We start from the raw sequence: 13,956 nt of genomic DNA, 5'->3' as shown, positions 1-13,956 counted from the left end.
TTCGACTGGTTTGCGATTATAATTTGCACTTTGTCTAGACCCACAGCTGTTTTGACAAATCCGCATCGCGATGTCGTTTTGACAGCTAGTTGAAACGAAGCATAAACGTAAACAGACTGTGCCTTCAGTAAATTCTTTAAAACAAAGTAAACGTCATTATGTGCCTTAAGAAATAATCGAGTGAGATCACTTATCGTTTCCTTCCATCCACCCTGTATAGTTGAACGATGGTGGCGCCCTCCTGTCAACGAGTTTGGTGGGACAGTTCAGTGTAGGTCATCTATATCACAAATTCACAACTCATTGGTCAGTTACCACAAACAGATTACAAAACAACAAAGCATGTCAATTCATTGTCAATGTCACTCGTCTGCCAAGTGTCAATTCAATGATATTCACAGATAATGATAATATTTTGTATTTTGTAAACAAAAGGCAAATTACGATTTTAAAAGAACTATTGTAAAACTAAAACAAACGTTAATTATGTACCTATTATATTAAATACGTATTAAATAAGGTGCCTCAAAATTATAATTTGAAGCTATTTCTTTACAGCACCTTTTGAGGTTATATTGATAAACCTGAAAAGAAAATGATATTTTCATGGGTACGTTCCTTTTTCTTTGAAAATAGTATACAATAAACATTATTGTATTTCACAACATATATTTTGCAGGGTGCTAACTCACACGGTCAACTTGGCCTTAGTACTGTAAACGAACAAGTAGAAAAGGCTCACCAGGTTCTAATAGATTCTGCTTTAAACGCAGTAGAAGTTAAACAAGTAGCTTGTGGCGGTGGACATACGCTCCTGTTGGATATCGAAGGTAAACTGTTTTCTTGTGGTTGGAATCATAAACTACAATTGGGAACAGATAAGGAATGCAGTTCCTTTGAAAGAGTATGGAACTTGGGAGGTATAGTTTTTACCAATATAGCATGCGGCTGGGACTTCAGCTGTGGAGTGACAGATGACAACTTCCTTTTTGTATGGGGTTCAAATAGTAATGGCGAACTGGGACTGCCAAAAGACCATTTCCCAGAAGTAGTCAAACCATTCAGACTGCAGGTCAATGCATGTGAAGTATCAATGGGTTTACGACATACAGCCATAATAAACTCAAAGGGTGAAGTTTGGATTACTGGGTGTGGAAGGCATGGACAGCTTGGACTAGGAGATGAGTTGAAGTCATCTGACAGATTCCAACAAGTACCAAAACTTGGCAAAATATCTCACATAGCATGTGGTCAGAACCATACAACTGCATGGTGTTCAGATGAAAAAGCACTGTATGTATGGGGGGACAATAGACATGGACAACTTCTACTGGACAAAGAAAAATATAAAAAAGTTTTCACTGCACAAAAAATTGACATTGGTGTAAAGCAAGGTGTGAAAAAGCTGCTTAGTGGCTGGACTAACAGCTTGTTGTGGCTTGAGAATGGCACTCTTATAACATGGGGACGAAACAATTATGGACAACTTGGTACTGATGAAAATATCTGTGGTAAATTAGTACATGTAAAAATACCAGGTAAGTCTTAGTCTAATCTTACCATAGCCTCTACTATTTTATTATTGTAACCCTTTATAATAATACTAATATAACTTATTTTACAGATGGTAAAGAAATTAAAGATATTGCATTGGGTTCAGAACACACTATTTGCTTGATGACTGACAACAGCCTTTGGGCTTGGGGTTGGAATGAGCATGCCAATACAGCTACTAAATTGGCAGAACCATTTATTTCAAACCCAACTCTGGTTGATTTAGACATAGATCCAAGTTTGTGCATTACCCAAATTTATGCTGGTAGTGCTCATAACTTCATTGTGACCAAACAAAGCGAAACTTCAAAAAAAGAAAGTGAAAAAACTGAAAATAAAGCTTCATAATCAAATACTCAAACTAATCTAGTCAGTTCAGTGATTTTAAAATGGTCAGACGACCTTAACCAATTTTATAAGGTGCTTTATATTGTATTATTATAATTAAAATGATTTTAATCTGAATAAAAATTGTTACATGTTACGTTGGATTTAATTCATTAAAATACCTTATCCTTAATTTTCAATAAAACATCATTGTTTTTATCACATACAAAATATTTTAATTCTAATTTTATTATATTAAGCTTTTATTAACTACTATTACTTACATCCCATGCTGTAATAATGGGGTCGAACAGGACAGTTATTGGCATCTGCTGCTGTATTACTAGTAGTCCTATGTATGTATAACTGCACGACTTAAAAATACTTATTTTCAATTTGTAATGCTGTTAAACATTGAACTGTATATGAAAAATACTTTCTGAACTGAAATGAATACTTATAATTAGTGCCACATTTTAAAACAACACACTTAACTTACTTCAAACTCAAGATCTTCAAGGCATGGATATGTAAAACTAAAAATTAAACCTATCTTAATGCTTCAATCAATAATCAAACAGAGTATTATTTTAGAATATGGACCTCAAAATGACACTGAAAAATCCTTATGGATTAAATTAGGTCTAAAAATAAACACAGACAAAAATTTAACCTTGCTGCTAAAATGTGGTCTCAAAATTAGAACTTAATTTATAGAAGTTTTCTGTTTACTTTTCCATTACAAGCAGTGTGTATAATGTAAGATATGATATAAGCATAATATGGGGCCTTTATATTGATAAATAAGTATTATAATACTTAAGGTATGTACCTACTATACAAAAGTTGAAAACAAGTGTTGACAGTTCTGACTGAGCAATAAAAAATCAAATCAAGTGTAAATCAACTCTGAAACTAATGATTTTAACCCATTATGTCGAAGCTTAACAACAAAGCATTCAATTTATTTCATTTAATAGGAAATCAACTCATTTAGAACAATGTTAAAATCTAAGTTTTTGTAAATAATAATATTAATGGTGCTAAAATTAAAAACAAGTTTAGCTGTTTGATGTTTTACTGAGCTATCTCTTTCTCTCCCCTTTTTGTGTTTTGCGTTTTTCCTTTTTCTCTTCTTTCATTTGTTTTTGCTTCTCCCTGAAATAAATTTAACATTTTATAAAATAAATAATTAAATATTTTTTTACTTCTGAAATTAAAAGATGAAATTGAAATCAAATGAAAAACTTTTGTTTAAATTAACCTGAAGTTTATTGTAACAAGAGAGTGGCGGAGGACAGAAGGCAATGGAAGGAGTTGGAGGAGGCCTTTGCCAGTAGGCACACCGAAAGTTTAGACATTTTGTGAAAGTTTTTTTAAGTGAAGTACCTATTTGTTTATACCGGTGCTAATCCTAAATTCAGAAAGTGTAAAATGTACATATTTTCGGAAATAAAAGGCTTATTATTATTATTGTAACAAGCCAACTTATTGCAGTAGTAGAATAATACATACCTATCTTCTTTATCTTTCTCCTTTTTCTTTTGAGCTTCTAAGCGCGCCTGCTCTCGCCGCTCGCGGGCAGCCGCTGCAACGTCCGCTGCATTTGTATTTTTTACTAAATCCCCACTTTCGGGTTCTTCAACATTTTCCTCATCATGCTAAAAAAACATAAGAAAACAAAATTAAATATATAAATCATACTTGTATACATTATTATTGTTATAAATGTAATTGGTATAGGTTATAATGTGTTTGGAACTAGACTATGCATTGCAAAAATAGTAACCTCATTATCAGACAGCTGGCTATATTGCGATAATATTGCATCACGTATTTTCTTTTCCTCATCAGTATATTCACGTCTTGCAGTAGCCGCAGGTGCTTGGGATTCCATCAACTTGGCTAGCTGCGCGTCGACATCTTTAGTCGGCTTAGGAGCTTCTCCCTTTGGTTTGCTTGCCTCCCATTTATCTAATATTTCAGTTACGTGTGTACTCGTATCATTTTCCTGCAAAATTATCCTTTATTAACTGATAAATCACAAATAAAAAGGTGCAGATGAAAAATTTGCACACTTACCACAATCTCAGCCAGTAAGCCTTCCAAGGCATCTTTTTTTTCATCGGCAGTTTCGTCACTTTCCAAAATGCCTGTTATGTATGATCCGAAAACATTTTCATCAGTTTTTAATGATTTTAATTTATCAATAAGCCACGGCTCAAAATCGCTCATTGCAGCCGCCATATTTTCAGACTGACGTTTTATTTTTTAAATAATCGCCATAACAACAGTGTTAACAGCATTGTTGTGTTCCGGCAGTTAGAGGTAAGATAGCCAGTTCCTCCGTGGTTGAGGATTCCGGGTGAAGCTCGCTTCCACCTTCGGCCTGATCGTCACTTACCATCAGGTGAGATACAGGCCAAGAGCTTCCTCGTTGTGTATAAAAAAAAAAAAAAAAAAAAATAATTAGAGCCAAACAAATAAAGATTCAACTCAACATCACGGTTTATCATAAAGGTGAAACCAAAAGATAATGTATTCAATTTGATAAAGATTGTATTAAATCAATTAATTATGCATTAGTTCGGTGATCAATCGAATAATTTACAAACAATAAATTACTTTCATTGAAGTCGTAGATTTTTTTGTTTCTGAACGTAAATATTTGAAAATTGAATTGTCATCGTGTGTTGGTGATGAACCATCATGGTGGTATTCAATTAGTAAATCGATTCCTATTTATACGAGCATGTTATTTGATGTTAGAAGATTTATCAGTAATTCAAGAATATAAAAATGTTCTAAAGTTGATATATTTTATTAATTAGGTACTACCTATTTGAAATTAGCAAAAAATATATTTATAATAAAGATGATATTTCATTGAATACTACGTGTTGTTCAATTAAGTTCTCGCTTATGCACATCACTAGCAAAAAAAACGCAAAGTCGGCGTTCGTTCATGACAATCATTTTCAACAAGAAATTATTTTCCAAGATTTCTCAGCAAAAATAGAAAAATGTCGGCCCGGTATGATAGAGCTATCACTGTATTCTCGCCTGACGGCCATTTGCTGCAAGTAGAGTACGCTCAAGAAGCTGTTCGTAAGGGGTCTACTGCAGTAAGTACTGTGCATTGAAATTGGTTATAAGTTCATCTTTGTACTGAATTTATAGAAATGCTATTTACATTTCAGGTCGGCGTTAGAGGAAACGATGTTGTGGTCTTAGGAGTTGAGAAAAAGTCGGTGGCAAAGTTACAAGAAGAGAGAACAGTGAGGAAAATATGTTTGTTGGACGATCACGTCGTAATGGCATTCGCCGGATTGACCGCTGATGCTCGAATCCTCATTAACAGAGCCCAAATTGAATGCCAATCTCACAAACTCACTGTGGAAGATCCTGTGACCTTAGAGTATATCACGAGATACATTGCCGGCTTGAAGCAGAAATATACTCAGAGCAATGGTCGCCGTCCCTTCGGTATATCATGTCTGATTGGTGGGTTTGACTATGATGGTCATCCCCACTTGTTCCAGACTGAACCATCAGGTATATACTATGAGTGGAAAGCTAATGCCACAGGGAGATCAGCAAAAACTGTAAGAGAATTTCTTGAGAAGAACTATACCCCAGAAGAAGTGGCTTCAGAAAAAGGTGCAGTGAAGGTAAGCATCTCTTTACAAGTTAGGTATCAAGATAAGAGTTCCCTGTTTATAACTTATCAGTAAAATATAATACAATTGAATGAGATACTTTTGTATAGTGTTGTATGTTATTATTGATATTTACACTAAACTTCTTTATATCATCTTGCTTCAGCTGGCCATTCGTGCACTTCTTGAAGTGGTTCAATCTGGACAAAAGAATTTGGAAATAGCTGTGATGAGACGCGGGCAACCTATGCAAATGCTAGACTTGGAAACTATCAACTCGTATGTATCAGTGATTGAAAAGGAAAAGGAAGAAGAGGCAGAAAAGAAAAAGCAGAAGAAGTAATAAATAAACTAATGTTATTATTTACTTTAACATCTTTTTAACATTAAATTTGTAAAAATTAACCATGTTTGTTTTATAAGCAGTTACCTAATCATTTAGCAAGTCAATGGTCCTGGAAATTTGTGAGTAAAGTTCCTTCAAATCAGAACCACATTCTTGGTTATTTCCTCTGTTTATCATTATATCACTAAACATTTGGTCCCACTCTCCATTGTACTGGTCTAAATTTTCATTCTCCTTCTGAAATGACAATAGAAATATAAAAGACACAAACAACAGTGACAAGGCAAGAATATACATTATACATGACACAACAGAAACAAACACATCAAAATCAGTCCAGCATTAAGTAAAGTCACACAAATATGAATCTACCTCAGTCATAGTGACATCATCGTTAGGGTCACTGCTAATGGATGGTAGAACACAATTCAATGAGCTATGCTCATTTTCTTTATCATCTCTCCCCATTCCTTCATGGGCATCTATATTGAATTCAGCAAGCAGCTCATCACCAGTTTTGTCATTTGGCTCTGGGTCTAAATCCGGCATGCTCAAGAACTGCACCGGAAAATCATTGTTCTGTTGGTTTGAGTCGTCCTTGAAAGGAATAAAATTATCCTCCTGACTGGGATTCCTGAAATAAGGGGGGTAAAAAAATAAATCACCATTATAAATTAAGAATTCTGGTATTCAAGTCCTCTACTTTACCCAAAATTGGCAGTATCCCCAGTTTGAATAATTTGGGACTTGTCCTTTGATTCAATCTTCTTGGCTAAAGAGGAGAAAGAAATTATAGGCTTAGGAAGTAAGGAATTAGGAAAAGGAAAAATCGGATGCGGAGTAAAGAACCTGGTAGTTGAGGCTGTTCTGTTGTTTTATCAAAATTTTTTGCTATCAGCCAATCAAGTTCAATATTTTCCTCATTATCACAGAAATCTTCTTGAGGATCTGATGGAAAAAAAAAGTTACTTTATTAGGAGTAGATTAAATAAATATGTATCAGTAACTTGGTATTAAGTGATCTCCCATGAAGTCAATTTACCTTCGCATTCGAAATTAATATTGTATAGAGGTTTTGGTGAATTCTGGACAAATAATTCTTGAGCAGCCTTCTTTAGCGCTTCACGTAAGGCTCTTCGCGCTTTTTGTAGAGGAGAAAGGTAAAGCAGTGGGTCTGTGTTGCTGTAAATACTCTGTAAGATTTTAAATAATAAGTACCATTTGATTTAATAATTCAGTTTTAAATGAACTAAGAAGAAACTTGCACAAACCTTAGGCTTAAAGTTTTTTCTCATTGCTAGGGCTTTTCTTGTTATTTTATTTAATAATTCTGGTCTGCCGTATTGAAAATAATCATGAACATATTCATGCATGTACGGGTTACAAGAATTACATAGTGGGTCTTGTAAATGGGACGTAACTTTACGAAAACCATATAAATTCAATTGCCTTACAAAGCTAGAAATATTTGTTGTTTTGAAAATAGAGTGATCACATTGCAAGTAATTATGAAGAACGCGATAATTTAGAAGAATTGTACGACCAGTACCGCCCCATAAAATAGCATCAGTTCGCATATTTAGTAGATACCACAACTTTTGTGGGAATCGCATTTGAAAAATTGCATTTTTGTCTTCTTGCATTATTAGTAATTTTAATACAATTTAGAGAGTAACACTTTCTTCTTATCTTCCTTTGAGTAGACTTTCCAAGTTGATGAACCATTTGAAAATGGCGCCTACTGACATGACATATTCAAGTTTTTTTTCTTCTATATTCCCATAGAGTATAGGTATTCCTTTTTGCTTTTTTGAGCTTAGTTTAAAGCTATTATTAGAAGCAGGTCATGTCGTGCCTCAATAAAAGAAGAAGTAAGCGTTCTCTACGTAATCTGTGAAGTAAGCTCAAAAGAAGTAAAATGTCATTTAGTTTGACTGACAGCTGTTTTTGTTTGTTTATTTTCAATCAAAGTGAATTTGCGACAAATCAAAATAATTTGTACTTACGGCAGTTTTCAAAATGAAATCTATTGATTTATAACATTAATACAAGGTTAAGGTTCTTATGGCATACTTATTCGTCTGTATTAGTACATGCATTGTTTTATAAAATGGAGAGACGCAAAGCCAGCCCGGAGCAGCTAAATATGTTGTTACATTTTTTGGAAGAAGATAAAGAACTAGCTATTGGTAAATTTACGGGTTTGGAGGGAAGAATTCGTCAGACCAATGCTTGGATAAAAATTACTGAAAAGTTAAATGCCAATTCTGGATTTGGTTCCGGCGCTATAAAAACCCCCGATAAATGGCAACAGGTAGGTAATTTCATGTTTTTAAGCCTCACATTATTAAAATATTATCTACTACACTATAAGATACACTGATATGCATTTTAAAATTATTTTTCATTGTTTTTGCAGACTTGGCGTGACTGGAAATCAAATGTTAAGAAGAAAGCATTTAAAATTCGTAAAAGTCGCTTCACTCCTGGTTGCAATACAAACACTCAATTAACAGAGGCTGAAGAAAAGATATTGAGGCTCATATGCACCAACACATCAGTCTTTGGACTTGCTGGAGTTCCTGAGACTTCTGCATTACCTGACAACACTATTGTAAGTCTGCTTTTTACAGATCAAATTCAAAACGTTTATTGCATGCAGATAGCTCTACCTTCCAAGGGATAGCCTATTTAAAAGAGCTTTAATGACATGAAAGTTCAAAAATGATTTCTTTTTGTCTTAAAAAAACATTGTTAAAAATAAAAGATATTTTTATGATGAAATTGAATTAATGTTTAATAATTTATTTCAGATACCTTCACATTCACAAGCCAACTCTAGTGAAGTTTTATGTAATGATGACCCAAGTACTAGCACTATGGTATGGTAATTATTAATAAATAGCCTCATATTATTAACAAGATCTTGTTTGTAACATGATGTTTTTTTGTAGAAATGGCCGACTGAACCACAGCATTATACACCAGCTGATATAGATCTCAATTTAGGGGATGGAGTACCAACTGATACTGACACAAGCATGGGACCTAATGAAGTTTTGTCTGCACCAGTTACATCAAAACCTATTTGGAAGAGGGGAAGACCAGTCAGTAAGTATGAGACCTGACTAGTCTCTCAGATAGGACAAAAAACATTTATTAAACATAACAAGTTTAGTATAGTTTGTCCATATGGTATAGATAGCTTAATTGAATTTCCATTTTCATGATAGAACACCTTTATCTTCACAGGACTTGTTCATGACAGACTTTTAAGTTTGGAAGAAGAAAGGATAAGAATTGAGAAACAGAAACTCTTGGAAAAGAAAAGATGTAATAATATAAGATTAAAAATGGAAAGAGATAGACTTGAAATTGAAAGACAAAGAAACCTTATATTAGAAAAGTAAGTAACTCAGCTACACACAAGTAGCAGCATTCAATCAGTAATAAAAATAAGTATTTAAAAACTTCTCATACTAGACTAAGTAGATCTAATAGTGTTTTTTTTATTTCAGAATTTTGATTGCTGTTGAAAATGTGGCACATCGTTAACTTATGATAATTTATAAAGAAACTATACTCTGATTTTTAATTCGACGGAATTTTGACATTTCAGAAGTGTTGCTAACACTGAAACATTCCCACTAAGAATGGAGAGCATTTTCACAAATTAAAAAATAATCCTTTCTTGAATTTAAGGTTTCACTTGAAAAACTAAGGCTTAAAAATGTACTGATCATTTCAAAATGGTTATTTGAATTTTTATTATCATATTTTTGAAGTTACAAAAAAAATTGGGAAATTATTTTTCTATTACTGGACTCCCTGGCCAATAATCCATGGGTTACAAACCTTTTTTATGAAAATCCTTTTGTTAATAAAATCTTAGCTTCATAAAATAACCAATTTAACAAGATGCCAATTTTATAATCCAAGTTGGTTATGATGACGATAATGATGGTTGATGATCAATACATATTTTCGTTTATGATAATATGTTGTTTCTGTGTTAAAAACACGTTTTTTTTTTATTTAATCTCTAAAATGTACATTATAATTAGTGTACATTGATTTCACAAAACAAACAATAGTTCATTCTTGTAAGTTGTACTTGATGAAATTTCATTTCATATTATTTATTAATAATTCAAAGCAAAAAAGGCTTATTACCTCTGAATTGTCAAAAAATGACAGCTGTCAGAATTCCGTCGAATTAAAAATCGGACTTTAGTATCGTTAAGCATATTGTTAGTTGTAAGTATGTGATATTACAAAATTAAAATATATTTTCTGATATTTATTCTTGCTTTCTGTTACTATTGTACTTGTGTTCTAAAAACTCGATCATGCTCCAATGTTCCAAACTATAAATACCTAGACTATTATGTAAGTTGGTGGGACTGAAAACCACAAATTTTAATGATTTTATTAAATACCAATTCTAAAAATCTAGCAAGTGATTATTATGGAACTTTATAAAAATAAAATGTCTATAACTCTAAATGTTATCTGTTTTAATAAATTATTCTCAAAAACATCCATAAACAAGATTTCGTTCATAGAAATTGTAGAAAGATTATGTATGTACGAGGATCAAGTAATAAACTATCCGATTCTGCGCTGGTAGCAGTTCTCAATATTCATTTCAGTGCCTGTACTGCCTCTAGAATCTACAGTGTAGATGAACACAGTAATGCATGTAATAAAAATGAACTTTTGTGCTCATCTGTGCATTTGTGAGGATCTGAGCCCCGATTACGGTAACTTTTAACGTTTCCAATCCAGACGCGCTTCTGATTCTGCAATACGATTGGTCAAAACAGCTGACGTACGCTGTTGAACGACCAATCGTATCGCAGAATCGTGAAGCGTGTCTGGATTGGAGACGTTAAAAATTACCGTAATCGGGGCTCTGAACAAGTGGGAACAAGTCTATGAGAAAACGGAAGGACCCCACGTGATGGTTTCCGTTGTGGCCAAAAGCAAACCGCGAAAGCCAGGAAAGAAAAAAAGTTATTGTCTTTGTTCTGTCACTGTCAAAAGTGATAAATTTAAAAGTCAAAACGAAAAAAAGGCGGGAAACTTCGAAGTGGCAAGGCGCGCTTCCGAAAGTTTTAAATTAATAAAACTAAATCTGTTAGATTTTTGTTGTTAGGAAAGTTTATTAAGACGATGGGGAGGGGTAGTAAAAAAAGGAAAAAAGTGGAGGTCACCGATTTGGATCCGGGCGATCGCAGCAACGGCGATACTAGTTCATCAGATTCCGAGGTGGAGGATGGTCAGGGAAGTGTTCTTGTTCCGTATTATGTTACTGACTACACCAGGTTATACCCAGAGGACTCTGCAGCTTTTGAATTCGTAGTCTTCATAGAGTCAGCTGATAGCCAGAGGCCCATTGGTACCAGAGATTTATTATCTCTTTCCAACGTTCTGAGAAGGTACAATAAAGGCGTTAAGTATTTGAAAGCACTCAACAAGTACAAAATAGGAGTCTACTTTGAAAAGCCAGGTCTAGCCAATGCACTACTGAATAATAAAACCTTCTTAAGTGATAATCAGTTCAAAGCCAGCATTCCAGCTTCATCCACCGAAACCACGGGGATAATTCGAAATGTGCCTATAAAGTACAATAACAAAAAAATCTTTACCATGTTGAGCAGTAGCAAGAAGATTATCAGCGTTCGCAGATTCTTCCGCAAAGACACCACAACTGAAGGTTTCTCCCGTCAGCCCACAGGGACAGTCGCCATCACTTTTGCGGCGACGACCCTGCCAGACTTCGTGGAGCTGGGCGGCTGGAGGCACAGCATCACCCAGTACATCCCTCCAGTTAAGCAATGTTACCGCTGCCAGAGGTATGGTCACATTTCCAAGTATTGTAAGAACGAGGAACGGTGCTCAATTTGCAGTAATGGACACAATTATAAAGATTGTCCAACTCCTAAAGAAAATGCAGTATGTTCTCATTGCAAAGGAAACCATATTAGTATTTCAGCACAATGTCCAATAAAACAAAAGAAAATACAAGAAAATAGAGTGAAATTTGTTAAAGCTCCCACTTATGCAGACATATCTAGTAAACAAACCTTTCCAGAATTAAGAACAAATAATAAATACTTATCAAAGCCTGAAAACAACTTAATGTCTATATTGAACTCTGATGCAACGGTAATGAATCTTTTAATAGAGTCAATAGTTAAAATTATAACATTAAATAAAAGCAACAACACAACTATTTCATCCAAAAACATTTTAGATATTCTTACAGACACTTTCAGTAAAAATTTTAATTCATCAAATTCGAAGACCAAATAAATATAGTTCAATGGAATGCTCAGAGCTTTCTGTGCAATCGCAATTTATTTACTAAGTTTATTTATGATAATTGTATAGATATTGCTGTAATATCTGAGACTTGGCTTAAGCCTACTCACAAATTTAAGGTTAAAGGTTATAAAATAGAGCGAAATGACTGTGGAAATGATCATAATGGAGTAGCCATTCTGATTCATGAAAGAATTCAATATTGTAGACTTCAAACTTATTTTGATAACTCATTACAAAACTTAGCAGTTCAAATCACAATCAATAATAAATCATACACAATAGTTTCAGTTTATTGTCCTACTAATAGTACACCTAGATTTCATATAAAGAAATTTTCAGATTTAATAGTAAGTTTGCCAAAGCCAGTTATTGTAGCTGGAGATTTTAACGCCCATCATACCATATGGGGCTGTAACACTGTAGACAGTCGAGGACGAGATATTTTAGATAGTTTAGATGATTGTGATTTAGTTTTATTAAATGATAAGCAGGCCACGACTGTGGGAACACATGTCTGGAGACCGAACGGACTCGACTTGACTATGGTGAGCCCCTGTTTAGCTTTATGCTGTGACTGGAAAGTGCACGATGATCCACTTGGTAGTTATCATTTACCCACCATAACCTCAATACAACTATTACCAACTGCATCGCAACCACGTCTAACATACATGCCAGCAGGTACTGATATCCCTGATCATCCTAATCTTAAACTAGTTAATTGGAAACATTACTCAAAGTTAGTCAATGAAATGTTGAATGATTTTACAGTGTCTAATAGCAATGTTTTGGAATTGTACAACAACTTTTGTGACATCATCAAGTCAGCTGTAAATATGTCAATGCCAAACTCAAATAAAAAAAGTCAATCTCAACGTTTCGTTCCACACAGATCGTCAGTTATAAAGTCTAAACGTCTTTCGGTTCCTTGGTGGAATGATCGCTGTGCTAATGCTGTACAAAACTCGAAAGAAGCTTACGTGCAATTCAAAAATGACCCTACTCCTGAAAATTATGTACATTTTAAAAAATTACAAGCCCTGAAAAAGCGTGTTATTAATACAGAAAAAATTGAGAGTTGGAAAGAATTTTGTTCTAATTTAAATAGAGTTACTCCCATATCTCATATTTGGAATACTTTACGTAAATTTAATAAAAGTAATAATTGCAAGTTTTCGCAGAACGATTCTTGTCCGCTTTGGGTTCATGATTTTCTTACGAAATACACTCCAGACCATGCAGAATCGCCACCATTAGATTTCACTAATCATACAGCAAGTAATGCAAATTCTTATCTGTTAAGCATGTTTACATTTACTGAGCTTATATCAGCGATCAAATCACGAAAGGACACCGCTTGCGGCAATGCTTGCGGCTTGGATTTTATCTCTTACAAAATGTTAAAAAAATTAAATAAAGAAAACCTATTAAAATTTATATTTAATCATTAATAGTTTGTGGAAGGAAAATCTGATTCCAGGTCAATGGAAGACTGACTGCTTAGTTCCAATATTAAAACCGAATAAAGATAAAAATTGTCCAGACTCTTATCGTCCGATAGCTCTAACGTCGTGTGTAGGTAAAATTTTTGAACAATTGATAAAACAGCGTCTGGAGTTTTACATAGAAAGTAATAATTTGCTTCCAAGCAATCAATTTGGGTTCAGACGTGGGCGTTCCGCTCGTGAAAGTTTAGGTTGTTTATACACAGATATACAAAAGGCTTTGAAAGAAAATAAC

The 13,956-nt window shown here is 33.9% G+C and overlaps 5 protein-coding genes across 9 annotated transcripts; 3 read left to right on the top strand and 2 right to left on the bottom strand.

Moving 5' to 3' along the window:
* The first annotated feature begins 411 nt into the window (after positions 1 to 411).
* On the top strand, positions 412 to 2,435 carry LOC114350807 (ultraviolet-B receptor UVR8). The gene is made up of 3 exons (XM_028301743.1): positions 412 to 610; positions 680 to 1,538; positions 1,625 to 2,435. Exons 1-3 carry the CDS (start codon positions 596 to 598, stop codon positions 1,900 to 1,902), a joined length of 1,152 nt encoding a protein of 383 aa, XP_028157544.1. The 5' UTR covers positions 412 to 595; the 3' UTR covers positions 1,903 to 2,435.
* LOC114350808 (coiled-coil domain-containing protein 43) lies at positions 2,241 to 4,186 on the bottom strand. Its single transcript, XM_028301745.1, has 4 exons — positions 3,964 to 4,186; positions 3,671 to 3,892; positions 3,397 to 3,542; positions 2,241 to 3,039 (listed from the first exon to the last, which is right to left on the bottom strand). The coding sequence occupies exons 1-4, from the start codon at positions 4,126 to 4,128 to the stop codon at positions 2,967 to 2,969; spliced, it is 606 nt and encodes a 201-aa protein (XP_028157546.1). The 5' UTR covers positions 4,129 to 4,186; the 3' UTR covers positions 2,241 to 2,966.
* Positions 4,187 to 4,808: 622 nt separating this feature from the next.
* Prosalpha4 (proteasome alpha4 subunit) lies at positions 4,809 to 5,945 on the top strand. The gene is made up of 3 exons (XM_028301740.1): positions 4,809 to 5,006; positions 5,082 to 5,552; positions 5,707 to 5,945. The coding sequence occupies exons 1-3, from the start codon at positions 4,905 to 4,907 to the stop codon at positions 5,881 to 5,883; spliced, it is 750 nt and encodes a 249-aa protein (XP_028157541.1). The 5' UTR covers positions 4,809 to 4,904; the 3' UTR covers positions 5,884 to 5,945.
* On the bottom strand, positions 5,873 to 7,593 carry LOC114350801 (heat shock factor protein). Of its 3 annotated transcripts, XM_028301735.1 has the most exons (7): positions 7,436 to 7,467; positions 7,158 to 7,344; positions 6,929 to 7,079; positions 6,736 to 6,834; positions 6,595 to 6,658; positions 6,259 to 6,520; positions 5,873 to 6,123 (listed from the first exon to the last, which is right to left on the bottom strand). In XM_028301735.1, the coding sequence occupies exons 1-7, from the start codon at positions 7,441 to 7,443 to the stop codon at positions 5,971 to 5,973; spliced, it is 924 nt and encodes a 307-aa protein (XP_028157536.1). In that variant the 5' UTR covers positions 7,444 to 7,467; the 3' UTR covers positions 5,873 to 5,970. The 3 variants fall into 3 exon arrangements, with proteins under 3 accessions (XP_028157536.1, XP_028157535.1, XP_028157537.1); XM_028301734.1 differs by having other exon boundaries at positions 7,158 to 7,593; XM_028301736.1 differs by lacking the exon at positions 7,158 to 7,344 and having other exon boundaries at positions 7,436 to 7,537.
* Positions 7,594 to 7,806: 213 nt separating this feature from the next.
* On the top strand, positions 7,807 to 10,376 carry LOC114350802 (uncharacterized). Of its 3 annotated transcripts, none has more exons than XM_028301738.1 (7): positions 7,807 to 8,200; positions 8,306 to 8,500; positions 8,700 to 8,768; positions 8,841 to 8,997; positions 9,139 to 9,292; positions 9,405 to 9,464; positions 10,118 to 10,376. In XM_028301738.1, the coding sequence occupies exons 1-6, from the start codon at positions 7,997 to 7,999 to the stop codon at positions 9,439 to 9,441; spliced, it is 816 nt and encodes a 271-aa protein (XP_028157539.1). In that variant the 5' UTR covers positions 7,807 to 7,996; the 3' UTR covers positions 9,442 to 9,464; positions 10,118 to 10,376. The 3 variants fall into 3 exon arrangements, with proteins under 3 accessions (XP_028157539.1, XP_028157540.1, XP_028157538.1); XM_028301739.1 differs by having other exon boundaries at positions 9,405 to 9,466; positions 10,128 to 10,376; XM_028301737.1 differs by lacking the exon at positions 10,118 to 10,376 and having other exon boundaries at positions 9,405 to 9,540.
* The last annotated feature ends 3,580 nt before the right edge of the window (positions 10,377 to 13,956 follow it).

This window comes from Ostrinia furnacalis, unplaced genomic scaffold (assembly GCF_004193835.3).
Source record: "Ostrinia furnacalis isolate ACB-3 unplaced genomic scaffold, ASM419383v2 OfSCF0986, whole genome shotgun sequence".
Taxonomy (NCBI): domain Eukaryota; kingdom Metazoa; phylum Arthropoda; class Insecta; order Lepidoptera; family Crambidae; genus Ostrinia; species Ostrinia furnacalis.
The sequence above is the reverse complement of the archived record's forward strand: the minus strand, read 5'-3'. Positions and strand labels throughout refer to the sequence as shown.